We start from the raw sequence: 19,517 nt of genomic DNA, 5'->3' as shown, positions 1-19,517 counted from the left end.
ATGGGTTTTCTCATGGTCTCGAGTCCAACCATATGGACCGAGTGGGTTCTTGTAAATGTTTCACTAATCGGTTCAAGTAATAACATCTGCAATCACATTAAATCACGTAACATGCAACATTCAATATAATCACGAAATCACACAACCGTGTAACACATAACATATCATGTATTCGTTCAAGTAACATAGTTCACGTGAGCATATAACGTTACACAAGATAAGTCTAGAGTACGGGTTGTCACAACAAATTACAATCACGACATGCTAAGTGGGTTGAGTTTTTGCAAATTTTCACTTTCACCATTAAGCACAAGTCTGGGAAGTTGAATAAAGGTGCAGATGCTCTCTCTCGTAAATTTTTATTATTACAGACTTTATGCCCTAGGGTTATTGGTCTTGATGCTATTAAAGATGGTTATTCTACCGACTCAGAGTTTGGAGATTTGTTCGTTCGTTGTCAGACTCGAGCGGTCAGAGACTTCCAGTTGGTGGATGGTTTTCTTTTCAAGGGTACTAGGCTTTGTATACCCAAGGTTAGTCTTCGAGAATCGTTGATCAAAGAAGTACATGAAGGTGGGTTGGCGGGGCATTTTGGGGCTGACAAAACAACACTGATGCTCAAACAACATTTTTTCTGGTCAAAATTAGCTCGTGATGTTGATCATCTGATTCGGCGATGTGCCACTTGCCACCGAGCTAAAAGTCGTTCCGCACCCCATGGGTTATACATGCCTCTTCCTGTCCCGAATGCACCTTGGGAAGATGTAAGTTTGGATTTTATCACCGGGCTGCCTCGTACCCAACGTAACAAAGATTCAATTCTCGTCGTCGTTGATCGATTTTCTAAAATGGCACACTTTCTTGCGTGTCATACTACATACGATGCCGTTCAAGTTGCTAACCTATATTTTCAGGAAATAGTTCGTCTGCACGGGTTACCAAAATCAATTGTCAGCGATCGTGATGTGAAGTTTTTAAGTCATTTCTGGGTAACGTTATGGAAGAAGTTGGGTACAAAGCTGAAATATAGTACTTCCAGCCATCCGCAAACCGACGGCCAAACCGAAGTCACAAATCGGACTTTGGGAACTCTCTTGCGATCATTAATCAAAACGAGTATTAAACAGTGGGACGATCTCTTGGCACATGCTGAATTTGCATACAATCGAGCTCCACACAAGACAACAGGTTATAGTCCTTTCACAATTGTGTATGGTTGTAACCCTTGTGCTCCTATTGATTTAGCTGTGGTCGACGTCGCTCACCACTTTAGTTTTGAAGCGAACCAAATGGCCACTGATATTCAAGAACTACATGATAATGTTAGGCAGCGAATCAATCAGATGAACGAACGGGTCAAGCGGCGGGTGGATAAAGGACGTCGCAACCTTGTCTTTCACCCCGGGGATCTCGTGTGGATTCACTTTCGCAAAGAACGGTTTCCTTCCAAAAGACGCTCGAAGCTTAATGCACGATCAGACGGTCCATTCAAGATCCTCTCCAAAGTTAATGACAACGCCTACAAAGTTGAACTACCTGGCGATTCTGCAGTTTCAGCTACCTTCAACATCGCTGACCTACAACCATATTATGATCCAGCTGATCCTCTTCCAAGTTTGAGGACAAACTCTTTTCACGATGGCGAGGATGATAGGCCCACGTCTCCAAATTTAAATAAAGTAGTCGTTGATGTGAAAACCCAGTTGCAAGGATCCGATCCAGGGGAGAGTTCGACCCAAGTTTCATGGGTTACATTGGTCCAAGTCAACACCTAACTACCATGCAGCAATTTCAGCCACTGCCACGTTTCCCATTATTGCAATTTTATTTTCTGATTTATTTTCTTTTATTTAATTCAGTAATGTTTCCTTAATTTCAGAGGTAGTGGCTATTCAGTTATTTGTTTTTTCCTTTTGTATTGCAAGACGGATGAAAGTTGGTTTTTCAGTTATCAATTACAAAATTTCTCTTGGAGAAAACTCTAAAATTTCCATTGCTATTCCTATTTGGCTAATAGGGAGGTGTTCTTTGGAGTCTGAATAGGTTGTAGGTGGTGAGATCTGTATCCTATATCCTGTTTAGAAGTGCCCGACGAGAGAGCGAGTGGTGAATTATCTGTATCTCGTTTCGATCGTTGATTACCGTTGGAGTTCAAATTCGAATTTTTAGCCTCTGTATATCACCTTACCTTGAATGAAATTGAATCACATATTTTCTAGTGGAAAGATGGATGACACCTTCGTAAGAACAAGTTAGGAGATGTAAAATGTATGTGTATATAATATAATTTTGGGATATTGGATTTAAATAATCCTAAGGGTGCGTTTGGTTCGCATGAATTCAATGGAATGTAAGGGAACTGGAATTTGAATTCCATCTCTTAAGTTGTTTGGTTCATAGATCTCAATTCTAATCTTCATGTGTTTGGTTAACAATGGAATTGGAATTAGTTATGAATTCCTTCAAATTCCTTTAACTAAAGGAATTCAAAATCCTTCCTATATGTGAAGGAATAGGTAGCGTTCGTTTCATGGAATGGGATGGAGTTGGGAAGCTTTTCTTTGTAAAATTGATCTTGGTTTGGGGAGGGAGGAATTTGAAATCCAATGAATTTCTTTAATCAATGAAATTTGCGACTATTTCAACATTCCATTCCATTCCTTCATTAGAGTGAAGGATTTCTAAGGAATGTTGAAATAGTCACAAATTTCATTAGAGTGAAGGATTTCAAATTCCTCCCTCCCCTAACCAAGATCAATTTTACAAAGAAAAACTTCCTAATTCCATTCCATGACATGAAACGAACGCTACCTAAAGTAAATTCATTGGAATCTTCGACCGTTTCGACTTGTACCGTTTCAACCCGTACCGTTTCGATCCGAACCGTTTCGATCCATACTGGTTTTGATCCGAACCGTTTCGACCTGTAACATTTCGACGGGAACGGTTTCGACCCGTACCGTTTCGACGCGAACAGTTTCGACCCGTATCGTTTCGAACCAAACCGTTTCGACGCGAACCGTTTCGACCCGTACCGTTTCGTATCGGACCATTTCGACGCGAACCGTTTCGACGCGGACCATTTCGACCCGTAACGTTTTGACGCGAACGGTTTCGACCCGTACCGTTTCAAGCTGAACCGTTTCCACGCGAACCATTTCGACTCGTACCGTTTTGACCTCTACCGTTTTGAATCGAACCAGTTCGACCTGTACCGTTTCGACCCGAACTGGTGGTGTGGGTGCCGGGGTGATGGATTCTTATTCATTTGACAACCAAACACAACAAAAATGGAATTGAGATTCCAATTCTAACAATTTCCAATTCCAATTGGAATGTTTAAATTCAAAATCCAATTCCTTCAAATTCTAATTTCTATACAAATTCCAATTCCAATTTCAAATCATTCCGCGAACCAAACGCCCCCTAAGTTTGACCTGTTATCGATAATAATCTCAACTTTAAAAATTCATTTCAACGATCCCAACTTGTAAAAGTTTGACCCACATTGATCTTTTTCAAATATATAACAATTTGGCCTCCTCAATAGATTTAAGTGCACCTGCAGACTCCTTAATTGATTTAAGTGTACATATGTTAGAAAAAGATCAATGGGGGCCAAATTCTTACAAGTTGGGATCGTTGGAAGGAATTTTTAAAGTTGGGATTATTATTGGTAGGTGAAACTTAGGGGGTGTTTGGGATTGCTTTTTCAAAATAGATGATACGTTTTGAATAATCAGAATCAGATTATTAACTGTAACAAAACGTGTTACAGAAAGATAGTGTTTGGATTTGATTATATTGTTTGATATCACAATACTCTGATAATCAGCCATTTGAGTGTTTGACAAGTAATATATTTTAAAAAATAAATAAGTGAAACCTTAAAAAATCAGTTTTTGGATTATCACGTTTTCCTGCAGCAATGGGTGACCTACTTATGGATTATCACGTTTTGAACTCTACAAAACGTAAAAAATCACTTTTTAATAATTTTTTACCAAACATTCAAAATAGATCTTTTGCGATTTCAAAACACAATAATCAAAAAATCAGGTTGAAAACGCAATCCCAAACACCCCTTAGGATTATCAAAATCCAATAACCCTATAATTTTTAAATGTATTTAGATCCTTTAAAATATCACCAGATATAAACTGTAACTAGGTTTATCACTCTCGTCGCGTTGCGGCAAACTTCTTTTGTCATTTAGTCTGTGTTTACATGTGTTTTGAAATCACTACGAGCGCGCTATACACAGAACCGCTAACAAGAATAAAAAGAAAATGTAGAAAAAAAAAACAGTATAAGATAACCGAAAGAAAATCAACCAAAAAATTTTTATGGTAATGATGTTGTTCGTATGAAACCCGTGGTCAGAGATGAGCAAATGGTTCTAGGTACCGATACCGAATTTCCCGAACTGAAAGATTTTAAGTCAATTCGATAGCAACTTTGGCGTTCCTGGTACCGGTTTGCTAACAGTTTTTACCTTCATATACCTGTACTGTAACCAGTATTTTCGGTACCAGTACCGATTTAGTATCGGTTGACACCGAGCTCATCCCTAGCCCTGAAACTAAAAAAAAGAAAACACTAAAAGTTGAAGAAAATCAATAAAAAAAAGTTGTACGATACCGTTGGTGTTTGTACGGTACCCGTGATCAGTGATAAACAAATTGTATTGGTTTGGAGTACCGAATTTCCCGAACTAAAAATTTTCAATATCAATTCGGTACCGACGTTTGATGTTTTCTGTACCAAGTTGGTGCCGGTTTTTACCTTCATGTACCGAGACCGAACAGGACCGTACTGGTATTTTGATAAAAGATGGATAAATGAAAAAAAAAAAAAACTTGACACGTGGCAAGCTTTGAATGAAGAAGATACTATTCATTAAATGAAAAAAAAAACTTACAACGTGGCAAGATTTGAATGGAGAAGGTACTATTCATTAACTTGGTTTTTTAATATATAGGAGAAAATGTAGAAAAAAAAAACAGTATAAGATAACCGAAAGAAAATCAACCAAAAAAGTTCTATGGTAATGATGTTGTTCGTATGAAACCTGTGGTCAGAGATGAGCAAATGGTATTGGGTACCAGTACCGAATTTCCGAACTGAAAGATTTTAAGTCAATTCGGTAGCAACTTTTGGTGTTCCTGGTACCGGTTTGCTACCAGTTTTTACCTTCATATACCTGTACCGTAACAGGTATTTTCGATACCAGTACCGATTTAGTATCGGTTGGCACCGAGCTCATCCCTAGCCCTGAAACTAAAAAAAAAAAAAAAAGAAAAGACTAAAAGTTGAAGAAACTCAATAAAAAAAAGTTGTACGATACCGTTGGTGTTTGTACGGTACCCGTGATCAGGGATGAGCAAATGGTATTGATTTGGAGTACCGAATTTCCCGAACTAAAAATTTTCAATATCAATTCGGTACCGACGTTTGATGTTTTCTGTACCAGGCTGGTGCCGGTTTTTACCTTCATGTACTAAGTCCGAACAGGAACGTACCGATATTTTGATAAAAGATGGATAAATGAAAATGAAAAAAAAAGCGTTATTTTACTAATTCATTCAGAAGAGGAGGTTGGTTAATCATGCATCATGTGGTGGATTTGATAGCCAAAAGACAAGGGATGTACATGCACTAATCGGTCTTTGTCTCAATTGCTGAGTGTAATGTGCCTTATGTCCAAGGCTTGATGCAAAAGTACTATCGAGTTGGGGGTGTCATTGGAAGCAGCCCATCTATTCCTACGGGGTAGAGGTAAGGTTGTCTACATCTTACCCTCCTCAGACCCTACCTTAGCTTTTCTTTTGGTGAGATTGATGATGTGAATAGCGGAGAGGAAAGAAAGAGCAGTAGTACTGTTTCCATACAAACCGTTTCGGGTTGATATAGGAATCGTAGGATTGAGAGTGGTTCCCATCTCCGAATGAAAAAAAAAAAAACGAAATGAACAAGTTTTTGGCCAAACTGGTTTAGAACCGATGCCAAAAAAAGGTCTAGAACCAGATCAAACCGTTGGGTCGTTTTTTACCATTATAAAATGGTAATATGACCATTTTTTACTGTTTTCTTCACCCCCAATTCACCATTTCCCCTCAAGCATAAATAGGTATTTGAAGTTTTGGCCGCAGGGGCGGACCCAGCCCAAGCCGTGGGTGGGCGGACGCACCCCTTGAAAAAAAAAATTTAGTGTTATTTACACCGGAAATCCTGACCGCACCCCTTTGAAATTTCATCTGCACCCCTTGAAAATATTGACCCCATGACGAAGAAGATATGAAGCTAAAGAAAAGAAATGAGTCATCGGAAATTTTATTGATTTTTGCAGAGTCTATCGGAGAAGATAAAGAAATGGGGGAGAAGATGATATTTTAAAATCAATATTTTATTCTATATGCATTGATTAAAGAAAAGCAGCTTGTATTGGTTAAAATGCAGTGCAAAGCATTAAATATGTACTACAGCTGTACAAACTTATTTCTTTATTAAAATTAACTATCAAGCAAACCATGTAAAATATTTCAAAGAAAAAAAAACCCACCTATACAAGTATTTTAATAAATGATTACTTCAAAGCAAAAAAAAAAAAAAAAATACACCTATACAAGTATTTTAATAAATGATTCAACTTAGTTCTATATAAGATATAAAGTGTGAAAAGTTCATAGAAATAACAATATTATAAAATTGATATGTTATTATACTTTGAGAGTTTTTGCTATTTTTTTTTAAATTTATTTATATATACTTTGTAAGTTTATTTAGCTTATATAGTTACTTTAAAGTTTAGGTGAAACTTCAGTTTTAGGTATAGTTTGATTCTTGATTGCTTGTTTGTGATTTGTTTATAAATTATTAGCCTAACAACTTTTTTTAAAAGATGAAACTCGCATTGAACAGCTATAGATAGTTTTTTTATACGTGTATTTATAAATTCCAATGACAATGTTTTTTTTATAAATGTATTGTGTATTTGTTTATTATTGAGTGGTTAATATGGATTAGAGGTTAGAACATTGAATATTTAAATAATTATAAGTTATAACTGAGTGCAATTACGAATATGATTATGTAAAATCCATATTAAATACTTAAAGTGTGAGTGAATATGTGGTGATCTGATACTGAGATATGTTATTGAGTTATTGACTTAAATGAGAGCCATGGTGAGAATTTCTGCCCCGACCAGACTTGACCTGATCCGACCCAAATTGGACCAAAAATTACTATATAGCAACAGACGACATCGCCCTTAAAAATCCCCCCCCCCCAAAAAAAAAAAAAAAAAATTTGGGTCCGCCCCTGGTTTTGAGTTGAAACACAACACTAGAAAACGCACAACCTAACCCGAAAATGCAAAAACCTCTCTCGTTCGTATACACTTGTTTTTTGCTACTTCACCAGTTTACTACTTCACTTTATGGCTTCATCACAACCATCTGTTAGTGTCGGTTCCTCAAACGAGCCAATCGTTGCTCAAATTCTCGAAGGAACTCAGAAAAATATCATTTTGGTGAAAAAGGCAACATGGAATGGCTCTAAAAAGGCACGTTGCAGAAGGTGTGGTACTTTTCTCCAACCAAACTCGAACTCCAACAAAAGAAACCATACTACAAAATATTGCAAGAAGATAAAAGATAATCCAGTGGAAAGTGGTCAAACTTCTATTGATCCCAAGGTAAGATTTTTGTTCATGACTTTAGCAAGGTTCAACACTGATGAGGATACGTGCTAGACCAAACCGAACATCGTCTATCACAGAACTGATCGTCCCCCGTCAAGGGTCGAACCATAATCACCGAAGGAAACACACCATCGGAGCAAGTCGGACGACCCACACAAGAACGATCGACCTAGAGGATCTTCCTTAACTAACTCGGGGCCCATAACTCTAACTGTCTGACAGTGACTGGTTCGGCCATAACTACCTCGCCACATCAGCATACCCAAAAGGTATAAATACCCCACTAAGGCCTTCCACAAGGAGTAATCACTACTTCCTCTCTCTAACTTCTCTCTCTCCCTGACTTACTCCATCTTCTTTCGTACTTATTCTCACGCCCGAGCTTGGTCACAGAGAGGACCCCTCCCTGTGACGAGTCTAACAGTGTGTTTTCTTCTTGGTTGTGATCTTTCAGGTTGCAGCAAAAGACTCTCTGAGGCTCTTACACAGTTAGCTCGGACCAACTGGTAAGTGAGTCTTCAAACACCGAATGACGAAGTTAGCGATTCAAGATGGTTTGCCGTTCACTCAATTCCACAACCCTCGCTTGACAAAGATGATTCAAGATTATGGATGAGCTCGGTACCAACCGGTACCGAAAATCCACAAAAGTGGATACCGGTAACGAATATACCCAGTACGGTACCGGTATTTGAGGGTAAAAACCAGTACCGTACCAGACTGGTACCGAAAATGTCAAAAGTCGGTACCGAAAATGTACCCGAATCGGTAATTTCGGTACCGGTTTGGTACCCGGTACCATTTGCTAATCCCTATTCGACATACACTCCAACCTCGTGATAAACACGTAAGTCGTGCTACTTTAAAACGCTTTTTGTATGAAATTGTAGAAATAATATGACAATATTTAATTGTATTTTTTTGAAAACTTACAAATTGGTGTGTATCTAATTACCGAAGTTTGGTCGGCTACACATGGTTATTTGGTATCGTACTTTTGCGTCACCACTCTTAAGGTAGATCCTAAGGGGAGGGTGGTGGTCACTAGTGACCATTTTTCCATCACTCACAATATCCAATCATGTTCCGCCATGTCAGCAACCATTTTTCCATCACTCACAACCTTTTTTAGTGGGGGTGGTCATCACTCACCACCACACCCAACAATTTCCCCCCAACCAACAATTACACTCACAAAACAAAACAATAACGCGTGAAGAAAATAACGAAAATCGATTTCGTGGAAAATATAACGCGTGAAACTTTGTTGTGGGGGTGGAAAAATTACAATATCACGCGTTGAAAATGGTTTCCGTGATGGAATAACGCACGGCCCCCTCCCCCCTAATACATGGCAAACGATGAAACATACGATTGCATTTGAATTGTCTGAGTGTCCACATAGCGGAGAAAATATATTTCAAGTTTAGTTAACGTAATAAAAACTTGTAAATTAGAAAACAAAATATTTTCAATGTCGTTCGACAACGCGTCAAACAATAATGTTACGGTTAAAAATTAGAAGTAAAATATAAACCAATTTGTGACGGAGTTATTTTCCATCCCTACACGATGTGTCACACATATTATTAATTTAGTCGTGCAAGACGGTTACTCCATCCCCGTGTTTGAAAATTTAAAAAAGGTTTTATAAATCAAGTCGAGAGCGATATAGGAAATATAAAAAATATTGTCTAGATACATCACGACACTTATTAGGTCCGAATTGGGACGCACATACTAGGTGAAATATGTTTAAAAGTTTTTTAATACAAAAATAAACTTTGCAACCTTTTCATAATCAAATTGCTTTGCGTGATTGAGTTACACCGTTTCCTGATGAGGGTTGGGCTTGTTTTGAATATCTAACCGAATTTCATAATCAAGCCTAAACTGGTTCCAAACCGCTTTGGGTTCGAAAAAAAAAAAAACATTATGCGGATCACGGAGTCAGGATACAAACGGACCAAACCCGTCTATTTGAATTCCATTTAGGTTCATCCACGTTCCAAACGGACCAAAACCGTCTGTTTGAATTCCAGTTAGGTTCATCCACTTACGACTCTTCGCTACTCTATAAAAAAAGCTGAAATGTTCAAACGTACTCATAATCTCAAAAGTCTTCATCAAAATCAGTTGCAGTTTCTTGAATACTTCTTAACAAAAATGGCCGACAATCACCCCATTTTATCTGCTGCTGATAATGTTATCGCCACAGAAACTGAAGCAACAAACCGACTGAAAAGAATTACTCAGCATATCGTTAAATTCACACATATTTTTATCAAACGGGGACGCTATTGTCATCAACCGCGTTACATCAACCTTCGAAAACAAGAAATCTTTGATAATCTGGTTAATCTGTACGCATGTGTGTTTGCCGCTCAGTGGCAGCACTACACACACTGTATAGAATTTTATTCTCCTCCAACAGGCGTGCCTCTGCATGTCTATGCTGCTCGCTGCTACATTTCGATGTGGTTCATTGATCTGTATGTTTCGAATCGCCATGTTGTACGTAAGCTTTCGTCCATTGCGGCCAACGAGCATTTTCAAGGAAGCCTTTTTCCGGTTTATAATAAGTATGATGGTTATTTGGCATTACTCAACGCGTCGATTAGGCCTACTTATCTTATGCATAGTCTTGATGACGCGCCATACATTCCTATTATTGTTGATTCTGTAAATGTGGATGATTCGAATCCTTTTGGTATTAACGACTTTACACCGAAAGAAGTATGTTATAGTTTTGCGACTATGATGAATGGAAGAAGCCTTGGGCATTCGACGCCGCTCTCTAAGGATGCGATGGGACGCCCGTGGTGGTTATTCGATTGGCATTTTGATAAGCGTGCGTATGCTTGGTTTCCATCAGAGGGTAACTTTGATCTTGAGGATGTCGCCCTTGCTTATATTCTTGGAACCGCTTGCACGCCGAATATTGGACCTAGAGATGTTGATGATTGGCAGTATTTCGCTGACGGGATTGTACCAAAAACTTTATATCCCGAGAAGTATGATCGTGTGACTGAGAGACGGTTTTATGGGTCTGATGAAGTAAGGACCATGGAGACGGATGCAGAGTTCTCTCTCGCGCGGGCTCTTGCTATTGCGGAAGGAAAGAATGATCAATCAGGTGACGAAGCTCGAGAAGACTACTTGCTGACGCCACGGTTTAAGTTAATCGACTGGGTGTATCATGATCGTGTTATTTGGCATGTGGACAACCAAGGAAGGGTCAGAATGCATACACAGTTTTTTCAAAATGTTCCTGAATCATTATGGTAATCTTTCACTTTTGACCAGTTTGTTTGAAAGAATTGTTATCCATTAATGTTCTTGTTTCTATGTTCGACTAGCATGTGATACAACCAGTTTTGTTCTTTGCTTGGCCTACTTTAAAATCTGAACTGTTACAAAGTTCTTTATTAGAATGTTTGATGTATGAAAGATATTTTGAATTCACATGGGTACTTATTCTGTGCAATGAATTTTACATTCCTTATTGTATGATGATTATATGCATATAATAAGGCTTGTAGATTTTTTTTTTTTATTTCTAGTTCAAACCAATCTGAGCTCAGCAGAGCTGGCTTGAGTTCAAACAGAGCCTGGTTCGAGCTGACTCACTAGTATTTAAGCAGAGCTTGAGCTAACACTGGCTCTGCTAGTGAGCAGCCCTACCCTGAGCATGATTATATTTCACTTGCACATCTCTTTATAATATCACTCTCTTGTTGCCCGCTGCAAGAATTCACTGTTAGTACTCACGGGTATAAAATTACGTTGCGAGACAAATGAGATGAGCAAAGAGAAGGATAAACTGATTAGATAAGTCTTGACCCGACATCTTTTGATAAGTAAGAGCCTCGGTTGGCATACTCCTCCGTGTCCTTTTAATAGATCTGATAGACTGATAATGTATCAATTACCTTCATGATTCTTCAGTGAGCCCATTGTCTCTTGCTTCTCGCTTCTGCAGCCGAAGCCTATTGCTAAATGTAGCCGAATGCATTGTTAAGGATACATTATACCAACTTAAACATTCATCTTCACCTTCAACTCCCATGTAACTTGCTCATCTGATATATATAATTAACATATTACTTTAAGCCTCTCAACCTGTATTGACCTAATTTACACCTTTAATAATTTACTAGAAAATTAATAATCATCATACAACAACAACCATACCCCCTATATCTCACGGATAGCAAAGCTATTGGTAGGGTCTTGGGAGGGTGGGTGATGTGTTATGTCATTTAACTTTGCATAAAATAAGAATAAATAAATATGATCCATTTGTTGCCTCTTTTATTTGATTAGATGCCTTGCATCCCTTAACTTCAAGTTTTTAGCATCGAAAACCTTATTATGGACTCTCATACTTGCATTTTTTATGTAAATAACAACAAAGATTACATCTACTTTCTCATCTATGTCATCAACACAATCACGAGTGTAATTTTCTTTTTAAAATAATAATGAGAATTGATTTAGGATTGTTGATGTTGGCACCCCATTCCTTTTCAGTCTCAAGTATTTCTGCCACCAAGATGACTGAAGAGCCATTGAATCTGGATATTAACCCTTACAAGTTTGACAAGAAGCTAATTGAGTTGGTACAATGTGAAACTATATTTTTGTTCCAAGCATACATCATTATTCTTGTCTTCCTAGTTCACATATTTAGCCGCAATGTCTTCCTACAATTTATGAAACTACACTACCCTGATGATTGGATCATTGGTAGCTTTGTCTCCAATCGTTGTTTAGCCGCATTGACTAATTGTTTGCATTATTTTTATACACTTTGTGAGACTGCACTCACCTTTTCAGCATTAGGAACCTTATTGAGCATGCTACTGATTTTTTGGTTTTTTATTGCACATATCAGTTTCATAGCTTTTGGCTATGTCATGACTGGAGCTACGTAGTTAATATCCCGGTCAGTTATCGGTCCCATGTGGAGATATCGGTGCAATATATCGGTCAGAATATCAGTACCGATAATAACGGCGATATTGACTGATATTGGACCAATATTTTACCGATATATCACCGATTTTCCAGATATTAGTACCTTCCTTCTTAGTTCTACCATTCGTCTTTCTTCTTATTGTTGCTATTAGTGTTTTAAGTCTTAAATGTTAGTGTTTTAAGTCTTAGTCAGTTCCTACTTGCTACATTTGTTAGTGTTTTGCAAGTTGCAAAAGGTTAATTTGTTAATGGTACGAGAACATATTGAATTGTTAGTGTTAAATTGCTATATATATAAAATTTAGCATGATATTAAAATTACCATATCCCACCACGATAACTGATATCTCAAATATCGGTCCTTGACCGATATCCAATATTTTACCACATTAACTACTTAGCCCAGGAGCCACTAGCTTATTAATTGTCAATGATTTTGGTGTCATTATTTCATTTTGGTAATTTAGATTTACTTAATACCAAAGGGAAACCTGAAACAACTTCAAAACGAGTTTACACTCGTTCAAGACTTATATGATTTTTAGCTTCAACAACAAAGGGGGTCAAGGGGGCATGTCTGTTGGTAATTTTAGTGTTATCGACATGGGCTTTAGGGTATTAGATTAATTTGTCGACCGAGATAATAATATTAGTGATTAAACAAGTTACGAGACGCGTGAATGCGGGCCCTTTAACATCAAAATATTATTTGGGCTATGTGGTTAACATTGGGCTTATTATTTAAAACACTTGGGCTTAAGTGTTTTATTAATGTGCTTATACTTACTTGATTCGGGTTAAAAACCCATGATGTTAATTAATTTGTTTCGGCTGATGACCTAAAAAAAATTGTTTTAGTCGATGGCCGATGAAGTCTATGATTTTGTACTCTTGATCGACGCATGGCATTCAAAAAGAAAAAAAAAAAACATACGGTTACAATACATCTGCATCATATCGACATACAGAAATCTATCAAATCCAATTCCTTTGTGTATAGCAATATGTCTAATCCTATAAATCAATCGCATGTAACCCGTGAAATAGGAGGTTTAGTTCTCAAATGATTCAGAGATTGATCCGGGTTTCGTAAGATTATTTGCAAATTAATTTCAGTTTCCAGGTTTGTTGATTCTTCTAATTCATTGTTCTAGACTACAATATACAACAAGGCCTTGGCGGGGGTCTTGTTGTCTCGTTAGCGAGTGACCGCCTCTGACGAGCCAAAAATCTATAATCAATAGTACCTGGTTAATTACTGCGGCCAACACTGATTGAGCGATAGGAAGGAGCCGATGACAACCAAACCAACCATGGGTGTCAACATAGATCTTACCGCAAAAACGAATCATCAGTGGTAACCAAGATAGTATTTACATAGATAAATTTTACCAGAAATAATATATAAGCAATGAAAAGTGAAAACCAAGCCATCCATACCATCCAAAAAAGCTTATTTCAAATTTCAACCATTATCAAAGATGTAATTCTAGTATCATGTGTGTTCTCACTAAACCACCAAACTTAAATCTATATAGCCCTTCAACACTATTCCATGCAATTTTTGTGCACAATCTCATCCTGCATTTCCCCAATGCTTAGATTCTACGTGTGAACTCGCATCATACACCATGCAATTAAAGTTGTAGCGTCCCATTTTCATACTTAGTTACGTGCTCACCATGTAGGAGGAAGCCGACTACTGGTCGCTGGTGAAGGCATGTTCTTGATATTGATATCAACCGGGTAGAATCTGTAGTCGACATCATGTTCTTTAAAGATTCGGACCATTTCATCAATCACTGCCCCTTTTCTTATGTACCTCTCTGTCATGTCTTGAAAGTTTATTTTATGTCTCCACCATATGTGCATCTTGATCGTGTTTAATTGCACCAATGTCAATGAAACAGCTGTTATATCATTTGGATAGTAATGATCCTTCTTGCTCTCGATGTACCTGCGATTCAAAATAATTCTATCATCATCAAGAACCACTAACCAATTTAGGGCTCACTTGGAAAAGGTGGTTTATGAACGGGGCTGAGGTCGGCTCATGGCTGGCTTGGGCCTAGAGCCTCCAATTAAAAGAAATTTATATGCTAACTATTAATATCCGTGCAAATATATTGTTTTAGATTTGTTTGATTTCTTATGTGTTATAGTTGTGTTAGATTTTTTGCTTGGTTCCAAACACGGATAAAGAAGTACCGTTTATAATAATCAAAAAAGGAAAAACGGCCCCAAATTTTCATTTCGTCTTGGATCTACAAAAAGGTTGGAACGACAGGCTGGCTCATTAAATTAAAGCCCAAATTTAAAGATATATATATAATTAACCGGTTAAAGATATTTTTCGAACCACCTCCGGTTGCGGGAACTACTATCAAACAAACGATTTTTCTCATACTTCTTATACCAAGAGTTACGAAAAAAAAAAGAAAAAAAAATAATTTGATACAGAAATTACATATATGTAAGGAAAAATTACCTTTACATGAATGAAGGATAAATTACATATATGTCAATTATCCTACATATATATGTAACAATATTTTTTTCTTACATATATGTATTGACTCTATCTAAATTTTTTCTCAAATTTTAGTAATATATAGGAAAATATGAGAAAAAATCGTTTGTTTTTTATAGGAGTTCTCGCGAAAGGGGTGGTTCTTAAAGTATCTATCCCCTATATAAATATAGTTTATAGATTTTGCATTATGTGTATTATTATGGTTAGTTTTTATATATATCATCAGTAAAAAACACAAAATTTAAAAAGATTATTTTTTTTAGAAACGAGCCGGCTCGATGAGCTACGAGCTTGCATGAGCTTTTGATCAGCCGAGCCTAAGATCAACATTTCAACTCGTTAAATGAGCCTAGCAAGCTCGACACGATTTGTAAACGAGCCGAGTCCTAGTCCATCCTAGCTTGGCTCAACTCGGCACATTTACAGCCCTGGTACTAATCAAGTCGTATGTTATGAGGTTGTCGATCACATACTTGGTTATTCTTTGTTTCATGACAGCTATCGTCTCAGCAGGAGTGGTGATATGGATGAAGAAATCGATTGAATCCCACATGTCAGGACTCCGGTAATGGTTGCTGATGGCTCGGGTTGAGAGAGTACTGTTTGGGAAGTAAACCTTCTCATTGTCCCATTTCAAGAACACAGTTGTCAAAATATTCATCTCTTCTACTATCATCTGAAAAGGATTAAAGATTCAGAAAATAAGCTATGAGTTTCAATCATCTCATGCAGAAGTTTTTGAACTGTTTTTAGTACCTGAACTCCATCAATCTCACAACGATCACCAACGTCAAAAGGGTGCATGACGAACAAGAAGATGATGGCCTCGAATACGGTCTTGCAGGTGTTGCCAAAGATAAACGCGACCACCACGATCTGGGAGCTAATAAAAACTAGAAATTTGCTTGTTGCTATGTTCAGTATTAAGAGGCAAATAATCAGGATAATGATGCCAACCAAAACATTCACCATTTGGTGTAATTTGTTGACTGCTGTTTTTGTATCGTTTAGTGTCAAGGCGAGTGCTTTTCGTTCTCTGAATGCATTAACCTGAAAAGTAGGATCAAATGCAACATATGATTCACTAGTTGTGAGCTTATAATCAAGTGACCATGGATTTGAGGCTTTCTGGTTAGTGGTGTAAACGAGATGAGGTGAGCCAAGCCTGAGCAAGATTAGGCTTGAGCTCGGCTTGCTACGAGCTTTATTTCTAAAGCTCGAGCTCGACTCATTTGATATCTATGTATAATTAAAAATTGTATGTAACATGATATAATATTATTAAATTCGTTTATCATATTTTTATGTATAATAATAGATATTATAAATTAAATAAAGATTATATAGATAACAAGCTTGTTTAAGTTCGCAAGCTAGCTCGAGCTCGATAAGTTTAACTCAGGCCTTGGCTCGTTAACTAAACAAGCTTATTTTTAGACTCGGGCTAGGTCTTGGGCTCGTTTAAGCTCGATTCGAGCTTTTAGCGAGTGGCTCGACTCGTTTACACCCTTATATCTGGTATAAGTTCTTACCACCCAAGTCTTCAAAGCTCCCTTGCTAATCTTTTCATCTCCAGGTGAACCTTCCAAAAGAGACATGGTTTTCACAGCTTGATCTTCTCTCAAGAACCGCATCAGATCTTGAAGATAGATGAACCTGCAAACAATAAACTTCCCATTCTAGAATCTCAATCATGTGACATGATCTTTAAATCATGAGTAAATGTGTTTCGAAACGGGTATAAAGACATACTTGGAGCCAGTCTTGGCCACATTCAAGAAAATCTTGCGTGCAGCCCGTTTGGCTTCAATTTCGCTTCTGATTTGTGTCGTTGACTCATCGTCTTTCGTATTCATGTCATGTAACTGCTCATCTAATGTACTCAATGTTCCCAAACGAACGATTTTCATCAATCTTTTCATGTTCCAAGCTGATACATTTTTCGGGTTAAGCCTATGCAAGTGATCAATCGAGATCCCATGCTCCTTCTCATCAATCTTGATGGCAGGTGGCGGCTTTTGCAACCTTTCACTCTTCGTCGAAAACACATTCTCCCCAAGCTCTGGAGGCATGTTAGCACCAGCATTCCGAAGTCTATTAACTTCCGCCAGTGTCTTCTCCTCTTCTATTATGATATTTTGCATCTCGACCAATGGTGGGCCCGAGAGGGTTTCGATCACATACTGGTTGAACAAAGCTTCTTGAATCCGATCAAAAAACTTTTTAACATGAAACGAAGACGCGAGTACTTTAACCATCAGCGTTTTCACAAGCCACAACGACGTAGCCACAAGCATACACACCATCAACTTGTTCAACACCCTCAGAAACCGGTTATGACCCTCAACTTTCTCATCAAACATGTAATGCCAAGCAATCAAAACCAAACCCAACCAAATACAATTCTGAACCGGCTTCCTAATCCCATACACGAAATACAAAACTCGCTTACGCAGAAGAAAATTCCTCTCAATAAAAAACACAATAAACCTTATCCCCCAACCCGAAACCAACCGTCCACATATCAACACCAACACTAAAACCTCCCATTCCCAAAAATGCAGCCCCCTAACTACTTTCCGCTTCCAATCATCAATCAAAAGCGTGCAAATCAAAGCCGACAAAATCGAAACAAGACTAATCCATTGAACAAGTGTTAACGCATCCAACTTCGCCCTACGAAAATCATCCGGATTATCCTCCTCATACAATGAATCATCCTCTTCTTCTATCTCACCTCTAGCTACTATCCCTGAAGGTCTAGCTAATAACAAACCTGACCTATATTGACCCGATTTACCCGCTGTACCCGATAAAGAGACCTCAACTTCCACCTCAGGCGGATCAATCAACCTCGATTGTTGCGTTCGCGTACGCATAATCGGTGCTCGCCTTTGAAACGAGGTGCATTTCAAAACCTCAGTTCCACCTCTATCATCATGCACACGGCTCAGACTGTTATTCAAACTGTGAGTCAGATTATTCAGATTACTTGATTTTCTTCTAAGTTGTTGTTGTTGTTGTAACCGAATTTCCTCTAACTCATCATCGTCGTCATCGTCGTCATAATCATCCTCATCGTTATTGTTGTTTTTATTATTCGGTTGTTGAAACGAAACCTTTAATTCTCTAGAATTCGAAACCCTAGGGTTTGGAATGTTATTAACGGTTTCGGAATTATTGTTCGTACCTCTTAACGGACTTTCTGGAAACTTCGGAATATTATTAACGGCGTTACCGGAATTATTACGACTTCCATTACGTAACTCGTCCATTTCTAGATCCATATCTAACGACATCTCACCTCCGGCGTGTTTCTGTTTGTTTAAAAACTCTCCGATCAGCCGCGACGGCGGATCATCCACGCCGCCGGTGGCTCGTCGGAACTTTTCGGTGTCTCGATCTTCGCCATTGATTTTGACGATGAAATCGGAGTGAGAAGTGGAGGCGTCGTGGTCGGAGTTTACCGCCGGAGCGGCGTCGGTGTTCCGCGTGGTGGTGGAGCGAGGAGATTTCTTAGCGGATGAAGAAAAATCCATTGGAGGTGGTTTGATTACGTCATGCAAACGATTGAATGATCGTTTGTTCGTCGGAGAGGTTTGTTTGTGGTTGATCGGAGATGATATTTTCCGGCGAAAATGGTTTTGTTTGTTAAATCTCGAAAAGGTTTGATTTTGGAAGAGATTTGGCGTCCAATAAAACTCGTTATGAAATCTTTTAAAATGGTAGTTAAATCTTTCACATGGTTTTAGAGTAAATAATTAAAGTATGTATATGAATGAATTTTATCTTTATTTTCGTTTTCAATATTACAGTTTTAGAAATAAGATAAATCTCAAGTTTGAATAGTTTCTCCTACAAATAAAATTACATTAACAAACAAAACCCGAGACTCGTCAAATTTAATTTATAACATAAAACATATTATAAAAAATATAATATTATAGAAATGGGTTAAATGGGTCAACCTGCCAACCTGACCGGGTTGACCCGAACCTGACCCGTTTACCTAAACGGGTTGACGGGTTCAACCTGAAACTGACCCGAACCCATTTAGACTAAACCCAAACCCGTAAATTTCGTGTTAGGTTCGTGTCGTATTTTCGGGTCGTGTCATAAATTCACACCCCTAGTTATGACCACACCCTATAGCCTTACAACGATGAGTTAAAATTTATATATTTAATGCATAGTTGTAATGAGTTTCGTGCATATTTGAATTATTACCGTAAATATTGATGTATCACTGCAATGAGTAGGGGCAGAACCACCATTATATTAGGAGTACGGCTCAACTTC

General features: G+C 37.9%; 1 protein-coding gene across 1 annotated transcript; it reads right to left on the bottom strand.

Annotated features, from left to right (window-relative positions):
• Positions 1–14,099: 14,099 nt before the first annotated feature.
• LOC110911503 (mechanosensitive ion channel protein 6) lies at positions 14,100–18,952 on the bottom strand. Its single transcript, XM_022156129.2, has 5 exons — positions 16,971–18,952; positions 16,751–16,874; positions 15,975–16,268; positions 15,692–15,894; positions 14,100–14,642 (listed from the first exon to the last, which is right to left on the bottom strand). The coding sequence occupies exons 1-5, from the start codon at positions 18,755–18,757 to the stop codon at positions 14,363–14,365; spliced, it is 2,688 nt and encodes an 895-aa protein (XP_022011821.1). The 5' UTR covers positions 18,758–18,952; the 3' UTR covers positions 14,100–14,362.
• Positions 18,953–19,517: the final 565 nt, after the last annotated feature.

This window comes from Helianthus annuus, chromosome 15 (genome assembly GCF_002127325.2).
Source record: "Helianthus annuus cultivar XRQ/B chromosome 15, HanXRQr2.0-SUNRISE, whole genome shotgun sequence".
Taxonomy (NCBI): domain Eukaryota; kingdom Viridiplantae; phylum Streptophyta; class Magnoliopsida; order Asterales; family Asteraceae; genus Helianthus; species Helianthus annuus.
This window is presented reverse-complemented; position numbering and strand designations above follow the sequence as displayed.